General features: G+C 40.9%; 1 protein-coding gene across 7 annotated transcripts in view; it reads left to right on the forward strand.

Annotated features, from left to right (window-relative positions):
• The first annotated feature begins 237 nt into the window (after positions 1–237).
• The window catches only part of ZNF451 (zinc finger protein 451), a 114004-nt gene continuing 102780 nt past the window's right edge, over positions 238–11461 (forward strand). For 4 of the 7 annotated variants that reach the window (XR_010413661.1, XR_010413660.1, XM_064597731.1 and 1 more), the window contains exons 1-3: positions 278–581; positions 1149–1232; positions 10450–10530. Coding sequence is in view for 5 of the 7 variants with exons in the window: in XM_064597731.1 (XP_064453801.1) it covers positions 561–581; positions 1149–1232; positions 10450–10530 (186 nt within the window). In the remaining 2 variants the exon portion in view is untranslated. Of the gene's footprint in view, positions 582–1148; positions 1233–10449; positions 10531–11461 lie in introns of all 7 variants that reach the window. The other 3 variants (XM_064597733.1, XM_064597732.1, XM_064597735.1) reach the window with 2 other exon arrangements.

An 11461-nucleotide genomic window follows, 5' to 3' on the forward strand; every position in this document is an offset into this window, starting at 1 on the left:
TATCTGAGCAAACAATGAAAGAGCATTTTAACACCACTGATCTAGATTATTTAGACCAATGTTCGTATAAAAAGAAAAGGAAAAAGTAGAAGAATGGTGGGGAGAGGAAAACTGACTGAGAGAGAAAGGTCATCTATTACACTACTTTAGTACAGTAACCGCCTAGAGGAACGCAAGCGCCTCGCTGAGAGTCCCTTTCCACTCTTCAATTAGGCGCGGCACAGGCTCAGGAACGAGCAGAACTACAACTCCCAGCATCCTGCGCGGCCCGGGGAAGGCAGGCCGGGACTGCGAGAAAGAGGCTCCGGGGGATAGCGGGCCAGAGCCGGCTTCTCCTTTTGAAGGGGTTTCACACCTCTTTCCGCCCGCGGCGTCGGTGGCGTCGGCGGCGTCGGCGCTCACGCAGGGGCGGGTCACGGCGGCGCGAAGCGGTGCTGGGCGGGAAGGGAAGTCGTGGCGGCGGCGGCGGCGGCGGAGGCGGCGGCAGCGGGGGCAGCAGCGACGGCGGCGGCGGCGGGGGCCGCAGGAGCGGTGGTGCTGTCAGTTAGGCCGTCGGAGAAATGGGAGACCCGGGGTCGGAGGTGAGTGGTCGAGCGTTGGGCCGCGGCATTCTCAGCCGAGCCGGGAAGGGCTTTGTGTTTTTTGTCGAGTGTGAGGCCTGGTGCGCGGCGGGGCCGCAGCGGCGGGGCCATAGCCTCCGCGTCTCGGGCCGAGCCCAGCGTTCGGGCCTGGTGCGGGTCTGAACGAGGAACCAGCGGTAACAATGGCCGCCCGGCCGCCCCCGGCCCCCTGCGCCGGCCCCGGAGGTCGCTGTTGCGGCTGCTCTGGCCGTGAGAGCGACATTTTGAGACAGGCTCGCTCTTCGGCGGTGTGCGTGCATCCCTCCTCCTGGAGGAGATTGGGGAATTCGCAGGGGCTGGTAAGTCGTTTTCGGCGTCCGCTCCCTCTGGCTCCGTGTCTGCAGAGCCATAAGCCGACTCCATCGAGTCCTGTTCTTGGTCGGATTTGCATGCAGTTGTGCTCAGTTCGGTTTTCCCGAGAGCTCGCTGTGTTACAGAGCTCTTCCTTTTTCGTTGCTTTTGGGACAAATCTCCTCCTCCAAGTATGTGGCTGTATATAGATAAGCATGTTCTGCCTTATCTTTATAGATAATAGAGTCTGTCCCTCCAGCCGGGCCTGAGGCATCTGAGGCAACAACGGATGAAAACGAAGATGACATTCAGTTTGTGAGTGTAAGTAGCAACGATATTCGGGTTTTTCCCAGAATCCCAAACCTATGCGTGGTAAGCCATTATGTGATGATACCTCACCTGTCCCGTTCGTCATTCAGCAGCGAGGTATGAATGCCTCGCAGGTACTAGACACTGGGGAGCATGGCGTAGGATTAGGACATTTCCCGAAGGGGGGGTCTCTGAGCACCTACGGTGGCCACCACAAAGACTGTGCCCGAAAGGACATGTTGCGCATTGAATCACGCTTCTCGTGCCTTCATGAGCGCCATTTTATACTTCATCTAGGCCAAGTTCTGGTCTTTTAGAGTGTGTGTGGAAGCAGGGCAAGAGCGTCCTTTCAGAGATGACCTGCAGGTTAGAGGGAAGGGTCGGCTGATGATGGGGAAGGGTCGGCTGATGATGAGGAAGGAGGTAGAAAACAAGAAGGGTTGCAAGAACTCGAAATCTGAGCGTTCTGTAGCTTCATAACGTGAAGGCAAATAGCTTGAAGACTTCACCAACCTCTGAGATCGTCATGTTACAGCATAGTGCAAGAGTTGATGTTCATAATGAAGATCCCTGCATCACCAGGAGCACACATGGTTTTCAGACTTCCTTCCCTTTGGGACAGTGGTCTCTGAGCATTAGGAGGTGTAAATGTGCAGGTTCCTGGGCCTCACTCCACACCGACTGAATCAGAATCTGCAGGTGGGACCCAGGAATCTTCACTTTGGAACAAATGAAAGGAAATAGGAATCTGTGAACCATGCTTTGTAAAGCCTTGGTTTAGGGGGGAGCGGGTTATGATGTATTTGGGGATGGTTTTCACCCAAAACTGTAAAGTTTTGCAAAGGCTCTGTTTAAAGTGGTATCTTAGCCAGCTAAAAACTTCTCCAAACCAGTGATTAGTTGAGGTTTGCTGTTAAAGGTGTATAATTTTTCTTTAATAGATTGTCGGATGTGTTTTTGTGTTCATTGATTTGGGGCACTTTGTTAAGCTAGTTATTAAATGATATCCTTTACATACCCCAACAAGGGGCCGTTGTGGTGATCTATTGTTGTTCTGTGGTTTAATGGGTTTATTTAGGAGTCTTTCACAAGATTTTTTGTGTGTGTGTGTGGGAGCTTTCTTCACCATTGCCAGTGCGTATTGTGCTTTGTCCTTTTATTTCAATTCCAGTATAGTTAACATATACTGTTACATTAGCTTCAGGTGTTCTCTGTCCTCATTTTAACTTAGAAGGATTTCCGGGATGGGGGTGAATCGAATTGTATCCTGCCCCTTCTTCACGGTGGACTAAAGTATGTTGGTAATGGGATTCCATGTTCCTTAGGACAAATATTTCAGGTTTCTGAATATTGGTATATTTGGAGAATATTTACCTTGATATTTTGTGCAAATAAAAGAATGACATACTTTATAAACTATGGGCCTTGCTTTGAGAATCACAGATGGAATTAATAAAAAGATTTGAAACCTTTTTTTGGTACTTGTGGAGTGAAAAATTATAGTATAACTTGGATTAACAAGCTTAATAAGGTATTAAGCTGAAGTTTAAAATATTCTTAAGTTTTAAATAGTCTTTTAAATTTTAAATGTAGAGAATCTGTGTATCTTTGCCTGAAGAATAAAAAATATACAATCAGTGCATTGTGTATTCATCTCGATCCAACATCTTCTGTTTATCCCTAGGGGTTGGCAAAGGAAGGTTCGAAGTTCTGATAGTGCAAATGAAGGATTTTATGTAATAAGTGCAATTACAGTAGTAGAAGAAACCTATTAAAAACATTTCTTGTACATTTTTAGTGATAACACTTAAATGAAACCTTAATTCTGTTTCAAAATAAATTCAGAGACAGAGCCTTCTGCTTCTTTCTGTAAACTAATACTTGACTCCTTCAGGTAATGCTTATGCAGTAAAGGTAACAAACTGTTCTTTGCTTAAGATTTCTTCAGATACAAAAAGGACATCATGGTGTTGCTTCTTGATTTACTCAGGTTTGAATTTCTTAGTTCACTCTCACTAATCTAATTTTCCCATCTTTAATCCACATGGTGGCACAGCAGTCTTTATGTGGTTTGCAAAATATATAGTATCTGGAACCAAACAGCATGCTGAAGGGAAGGAATAATAAGGATGTGGAGGTGCAAAAATGAGTTCTTTCATTTAAATTTTTTTTTTTTTTTGAAATGTACATACAGAGAACTGTACTGTTTGTAAGTGTACTGTTTGATTTTGCAAAGTCAGTAACTTTGTGATCTCAAATGAGAAGTTACCGTAACAAAAACTTCAAGATTTTGCTCTCATTTTCTCTTAAGTAGTATAGGTGTGTCTCCACCCACCCCCTGCCCCGCACCCCACTATTGGAAAGTAGAAATTTTTGAAACCTCTGAAAACTTTCTTAAACTAAGATGGCATAAAGTGAAGAAGCAATTACCATTAATTTATATGGAAAATTTTTTAGCATTTCCAGACCAAAAAAATAACTCCTTTTAGGCTTTTTTGATACCTTAGGACACATCTTGCTAACGGATGCACAAAATAAATCAAGATACGGTACAGGTGCTTGCAGATAACTCAAAGCTGTAGCAGTGAGATGCTGAGTTCAGTTCCCAGGGAAGGAGCTTGCTTGGCTGTGCTACTCTTGCTGCTTGGGGTGCATGTTGGGGTGCAACAAGACAAACACTGTACAGTAGTTTGGCTTTTAAAAAATTTTTTTTTTTGTATAAGCTCAAATCCTCTTCATATTTCCTTCAGTTAGTGAAAATGGGTACTAATGTAGGTTTTTTGTTAAAGTGAAGTGATGTGGATGCAAGCTTTCCAAGAGTGAGAATACCTCTCTGATCCCTTATTCAGCCACCATCTTTCTGTCTTTGAAACTGCAGATACTTTAGTTAATTTACTCCCAGAAAACTTATTTTAGCTAAGAGCTGATGACATTTTCACAGTGCTGCTTTAGATACAAAGATATAAAAACTGCTGAGACAACGTATTGTAATTTCAGTAATAGCACATGAGATTTAGGTTTCAGCCAAGGTTATTGGTATTATGTGAAATCATTGAGCATGTAGAAATAGTGAAGAAAATCAAGGTGTAATTTCATAAATAACTTCAGAAGCACGTAGGTGGAAGGATAATACTTTAACTACAGTAGAAAGGGGTGATGGGCAAAAATATCAAGGTATCTTTTGGCTGGGTGTCTTGGGCCTGTAATTAGGTCAATAAATAAAAATAATGTTGGAACTCATGATATGCAAAGTCCTGAAGGAAGTACTCTAGAACTACAAAGATTAATTGGAAATATATCCTACCTATAAGTGTCCATATTTCAATGTGGGAGATAAAATAGGTGATGAGAACTGTGTAAATAGTTCTAGTAGAGGGACGCCTTGGTGGCTCAGTCGGTTAATCAACTGCCTTTGGCTCAGGTCGTGATCCCAGAGTCCTGGGATCAAGTCCTGCATCAGGCTCCTTGCTTGGGGGGGAGCCTGCTTCTCCCTCTGCTGCTCCCCCTGCTTGCGCGCGTGCTCTCTCTCTGACTAAATAAATAAAATCTTAAAAAAAAAAAAAAAAGTTCTAGTAGAAAGTAGTTCTTTTATAAAAAGTACATGGTGCTATTTTTAAAAAAGGCAGACTTTTTGGCATAAATAACATTTAGTATTTGTATTTAAAAGCGCATTTTGAAAAGAAATAAGGAAAGCATCAAAATGGGAAAAGCAGAGAGGATTATGTGTAGTTCTGGAGGATAAAAATTTTTTAAGTAGAAGAGAAAGGGTGGGCCGGATAGTGTAGATCTTGAGCTGTGGCCTAAATTTGAACTTAAAGTAGTCAGTTGGGAACCATTCGAAATTTTTGAACTGGGTAGGACTACAGAAGTAAACTATATCCCTAACTTCTATATATGGAAATATATCAAAAAAACATGTATTATATATAAGGTTTTATTTATTTAATTTTTTTTTTAAAGATTTTATTTATTTATTTGACAGCAAGAGAGGGAACACAAGCAGGGGAGTGGAAGAGGGAGAAGCAGGCTTCCCGCTGAGCAGGTAGCCCCATGTGGGACTCGACCCCAGGACCCTGGGATCATGACCTGAGCAGAAGGCAGACGTTTAACGACTGAGCCACCCAGGCGCCCCTATATTTAAGGTTTTAGATTAGAGTTGTGCATCTATGCTCAAATCCATATTCTTTGTTTTAGACTGGGGTAAACTACATTTCTTATAGACCATATCGTAGTGTATTGACATCCACTTACACTTGACCGTTGAGCAACATGGGTTTGAATTACATGGGTCCACTTGTATGCAGATAAGATTTTTTACAGTACTTTAAATGTATTTCCCTTATGATTTCCATAATACTTTGTTTAGCTTTATTGTAAGAATACGGTATATAATATATACAACATACAAAATATGTATTAACTGTTACTGGTGAGACTTCCAGTCAAGAGTAGGCTTTTAGTAGTTACATTTTGGGGGAGTCAAAAGTTACATGTAGATTTTCAATTCTGTGTGGTGGGAGGGAGGGTCAGAGCCCATAACCCTCATGTTCTGCAAAGGTCAACTGTAGTAGTAGGTAATTGGTGTCTGGCTTTGTATGAGAATCATTTTTCTGACAGGAGTGAAAGCTTTTTGTGTCATTAGAAAAAAATTTTTTTTAACTTAGAATATTAATTCAGCTGTGTTCCTAAACTATTTTGCTTGTGCCTGTGCTCCTAGCCCTAATTATGTGGCCTTGGGGAGTAGAATCCCTTGATTTTGTTATTGGTACAAAACGGATGAGAAGAATGATGGTTTACTGGTTGATGGATGGAGCAAATTCAAATAAAATACCTTTAGTTGGAGGACTACATGGATTTATACTTGTTAAGAACATAAGCAGTTGGGCGCCTGGGTGGTTCAGTTGGTTAAGCGACTGCCTTCGGCTCAGGTCATGATCCCGGAGTCCCTGGATCGAGTCCCGCGTCGGGCTCCCTGCTCGGCAGGGAGCCTGCTTCTCCCTCTGACCCTCCCCCCTCTCATGTGCTCTCTCTCATTCTCTCTCTCACAAATAAATAAATAAAATCTTAAAAAAAAAAAAAAAAAAAAAAAAGAACATAAGCAGTCATTATAAACATTTTAAGAAACCATGTTTGACATTTATATAATAAACATTTTTGGGGGGAATTAATAACTTACTTTTTGGTTAGTGTTATGAGTTATTCAGAGTTGGGGACAAAGCAGTAAGTCCATTTGCTCTTATTGAAGGAATACAAAGTATCTCAAAAACTTAGGTAATAAGGCATTGATTTAAAAATAGTATGTAGGGGGGTGCCTGGGTGGCTCAGTCGTTAAGCGTCTGCCTTCAGCTCAGGTCATGATCCCAGGGTCCTGGGATCGAGCCCCGAGTTGGGCTCCCTGCTCAGCGGGAAGCCTGCTTCTCCCTCTTCCACTCCCCCTGCTTGTGTTCCTGCTCTCGCTGTCTCTCTCTGTCAAATAAATAAAATCTTTAAAAAAAAAAAAAAATAGTATGTAGGGTTTCCTGGCTGGCTCAATTAGTAGAGCATGCGACTCTTGATCTTGGGGGTGTGAGTTCAAGCCCCATGTTGGATATAGGGATTACTTAAAAATAAAATTAAAAAAAAAATTGTTTTTTTAAGATCTTATTTATTTATTTGACAGAGTGCACAAGTAGGGGGAGCTGCAGGTAGATGGAGTGGGAGAAGCAGGCTCCCTGCAGAGCCCGATGTGATGTGGAGCTGGGCAGGATCCTGGGATCACGATCTGAGCTGAAGGCAGACACTTAACCCACTGAGCCACCCAGGCGCGCCCCCCCCCCCCCAAATAGTAGTATGTATACTTTGAACTTAGCCTCAGAATTATAATGACCACACAGCCAGTTACATATTTAGAGAACCAGGTGTAGCTCACTTAGTTTTCTCATTTGTTAAATGGAATAATAGTAATAATTCACTATTTCACCTTGTAAAGTAATTAGGGATTAAATGAAATAATATATATGAAAAGTTCAGCACAGTGCCTGTATAGAGCCCATACAGCAATGACAAATGTTATTGATTAGTAGTAAAATAAATGGAATACTAAAATGTTTTGATTCTTTAAGTCATTATGGTAAAACTTTTCCCGTATCCAGTGTGAAAATTAGCTAAAGTGTAGAGTGTTTGCTTCTGAGTAATATTTTCCTTTGGGATACTTCTCTTTTTAACCCAGCCTCTGCCTTTTTGGTGGTCTCAAATATGTGTCTTCATCTTCTACCACTCTTTCACTTATAAGTTCACAATTATTTGTTGAGTGAATGAGTAAGTATTTTAAATGACTCTTGCTTTTTCTCATTTTTGGTTTTTCTATCTTGGTTCTTTTTATTCTTTTAATTAGTGTGAGTAATGAAGTTACTTTTCAGTAGTTCAGAAATGGTTTCATATTAGTCTAATGGTTGACCCCAGTAGTAAATTTCTAATAGTCTTCTCTCATCATTCCCTGCTCTTGTCCTTTCTACTATTTCTGCAGCTATTTTTAAATCCCATCTGTGACCATTTTCCTTATTCTGGTTTTTTGTTTTGGAGGGGTTTTCTTGTTTGTTTGTTTTTCCCCATTCTACTTTTTGCTTTATATTCTATTACCTTCTTTCATCTCCCTTTTTTCCCTATCTGTTCATGGAAGCTTTCTCTGCCCCACCTCTGTGTATTTCTGATAACCTGAGACTTTCTTGGTGTGCTGTTTCTATGGACGTACATTTCTTGAAGAGACAAAATGTAACATGATTATATGAACAGGAGACGCTATCACATTTTTACTTCTTCTTTCTTTTTGTGTTTTTTGCTTGTTTTAATTCTTATTTATTTATTTGACACAGAGAGAGAGAGAGAGAGACAGCTAGAGAGGGAACACAAGCAGGGGGAGTGGGGGAGGGAGAAGCAGGCTCCTGGCTGAGCAGGGTGCCTGATGCAGGGCTCGATCCCAGGACCCTGGGATCATGACCTGAGCCGAAGGCAGATGCTTAACGTCTGAGCCACCCAGGCACTCCTCTACTTTCTTTTTGGATTGAATGTATGATGTTTCCCATAGCAGTGGTAGATTTTAGTCTTAAGGTAGGTGGTTCATCTCTGTTGATCGTAATTGGAAACTACTCTTTCCCTCTTTTCCTCTTTTTTAAACCTCCACTTTTACAGCTCATGCAAAAATCTTAATTATTTATTACATGATCCCTGCCCAGAAGTTCTGCTCTCTGGTTTTATTTTAGTGGCTAGATAAAACCTGTCTGAAAGGATAGCAGTTTTCTGCATGGGGAGAAGTTGTAGCCTAAGAGAGAAACAAGTTATGTTTGAGACTGGATGCCTCTTCTCAGGAAGAGGATCTTTAACTAGATCTTAGCTTCTGTCTCCTGACTCTATTCTTTTTCTGTTAGTTTTTACACTAAATATATCACTTTGGTTTGCCAACAGTCAGCTTTCTGCATCTTAAGAAATCTTTCCCTCAGGGCGCCTGGGTGGCTCAGTTGGTTAAGCGACTGCCTTCAGCTCAGGTCATGATCTTGGAGTCCCGGGATCGAGTCCCGCATCGGGCTCTCTGCTCGGCGGGGAGTCTGCTTCTCCCTCTGACCCTCCTTCCTCTCATGCTCTCTGTCTCTCATTCTCTCTGTCTCAGGTAAATAAATAAAATCTTTAAAAAAAAAAAAAAAGAAATCTTTCCCTCAGCTGAATTCGCCTCCTATGTTCCTTACTCTTGTTCTCAACATACTAGATTTTTAAAAATAATATTCTTTACTCATGGCTTTTACTGCCTCTTTTTCTTTTTTTAAGATTTTATTTTTAAATAATCTCTACATGCAGTGTGGGCCCGAACTCACAACCCCAAGATGAGGTTGCATGCTCTGCTGACTAAGCCAGCCAGGTGCCCCTACTGCTTCATTTTCTACTTAATTTTTTTAGAGCGTAGCTTCTGTATGCTTGCTACTTTATTAAAAGTTGCTCTCAGGCATTTTAAAAATCTTGTTGCCAAATTCAGTGGCAGTTTTTTTGGTTGTCAGCATTTTGGGCCACATTAGCATTGACAGCTTTTTGTTGAGGTTTTCTCTAGCTTCTTTGAATTTATGCATTCCCGATTCTTTTCCAGTCCCTGATTACCTGCTTAGCAGTTCTTCCTGAGTCCTAAAATTCTGGCATTTTCTCGAGAACCTTCTTAAATCTCTTCTTTCTCCTCTTTGCTTTCTTTGTTGGCTCTGTCACAGTTTCAGTTTAGTCTTTTAGGGGAGCAACTCCCAAATCTGTTTATCTAGCTATGTTCATACATCCAGATTACAGCCCTGGATTTCCAGCTATCTGCCAGTTACTTTTGGGTACCACTGGTACATCAGCCCATTATGTCTAAAAGAATGTCAGCTTCCTGTTTCTGTATTCCAGATTTATACTAAATGGCATTAGTATCCTTCCAGTTGCCCAAGGGTGAAACTTTAAGGACTTTTTTGATTCCTTGTTATTGCTGGGGTTTTGTTTTGTTTGGGGGGGAGGTGTGTTTTTTTATAGCCAATCTTTTTTTTTTCTCATTCTACCCATGTATTCTCTTGTATGTGTACCACAACATATTCTCTTTGCCATTATTTTAGTTTTGTATTATTGGACTGATTGATTATCCTGCTTTCCCCATTTTCCATACTTGTCTGTGTGATTAATCTATTTAAAGCACAGCTCTCATGTTTTTCCTGTCTTTGTATTTATTGATTCCCTTTTGCCTGTAGAATAAAATCTAGGCATTTAGGCCTAGCATTCAAGGCCTGGTCTGTGATGCAGTCAGAATGGTTCCAAAGAGGATGAAGAATCAGGTTTGATGTTTGACTATAGGAGTGGGAGATAAAGCTGAGCTGTTAGTCAAAGAACTGCATGTTTTTGAGCTTGGTTATCTAACATAATTAATACTCATCCCATCTAAAAAGCATTGAATCATACTATCTGCTATCTGTGTCCTTGTAGCAGTGTTCCTTTATTATTAATAATCTTTTCCTCAAAAAAATCAACATTGTCATAATATTCTACCGAGGTTTAAACTCTTAGATCTTATCGTTTCTTATGCATGTATCTGAATATTTTTCTGTTTGTTCTCATTACTTTCTGCCACCCATAGGCTTCTTCTTTAGAGGAATTTTTGCCAATCCCAACCAAAAATGGGATGTTTTAAATGACTAGTTTAGTTTGAATAACTATAAATGATTTGTTAATTTGCTCAATTCTTTCATAGGAAGGACCATTAAGACCTGTTCTTGAATACATTGATCTGGTCAGCAGTGATGACGAAGAACCTAGCACCTCTCATAGTGATGTAAGTACATTATATTTGATTTGCATTTCTTTCACTTCTGTGATTTAAAAGACATTGCCTAAAGAGAGTTATCAAGTCAATGATCGCTGTTTTTAGGAGCTATAGTATTTTAGAGAATGGCCCGTTTCTGTAGAATGAACCACAAAGGTGTCCAGTGAGTCCTGGCCCAAAATATCTCCTACTTCCAGTTTTGTTTCTTTACTTTCAGTGAGGATGTGAAAGGATAACACAACACAGGAAAGTTCTAAGCCTTGAAGATGGTATCTGATAAAAGGAAAATGGAATAAAAACTGCAAGCTGCTTGGCTCCTTGTGCCCTTCTCCCCTTCTCCTTTCCTGTCTCTCCTCAGGTGCCATGTATAACTGGATCCTTTTCTTCCAGAACCACCTGGCCACAGAAAGTTTGTTTTACCTTGGAAGGAAGGATATGTGAAGATCCTTTAGGAAATGGAATGTGGAAAAGGGTTTAGGTGGCGTAGTATTTCAGTCATCATTCCTTTTAACCTTGTTTATCCCTCACATATTTAAAGTTTTTTTTCCTCTTACCTGTGATTTTTTTAGTTGTGGGTTTGACCCTTAAACTAATACTTCCCTTACTCTGAGAATCAAACTAGCTGAGCCCTTTGTAGCAATCTTGTCTTTCATTTGTCTTAGCCCAAATTTCTGTTAATGGGCTATTTTCTTGATGGGTTGAGAACTCCTGGCTCTTGTTCAAGGTGGCCAGAAAACTTCTTTCTCTATGATACAGGGGATTGAGACTTGGACTTGGAATCAGTATACGTAGGTTTTAGTCTGAGCTTTACTCCTTATTAATTCTGTGATTTCGGACAAATTAGGAAGCCTTTAACCTTAGTTTCTTTATCAAATAAGAGTAATACCTACCTCACAGGGTTGTTGTGAGGACAAAATGAGGTAAAAAATACATAATGTAA

This window comes from Mirounga angustirostris, unplaced genomic scaffold, assembly GCF_029215605.1.
Source record: "Mirounga angustirostris isolate CCGP_5_RB_7025 unplaced genomic scaffold, mMirAng1.0.hap1 SCAF_8, whole genome shotgun sequence".
In the NCBI taxonomy this organism is placed as follows: Eukaryota; Metazoa; Chordata; class Mammalia; order Carnivora; family Phocidae; genus Mirounga; species Mirounga angustirostris.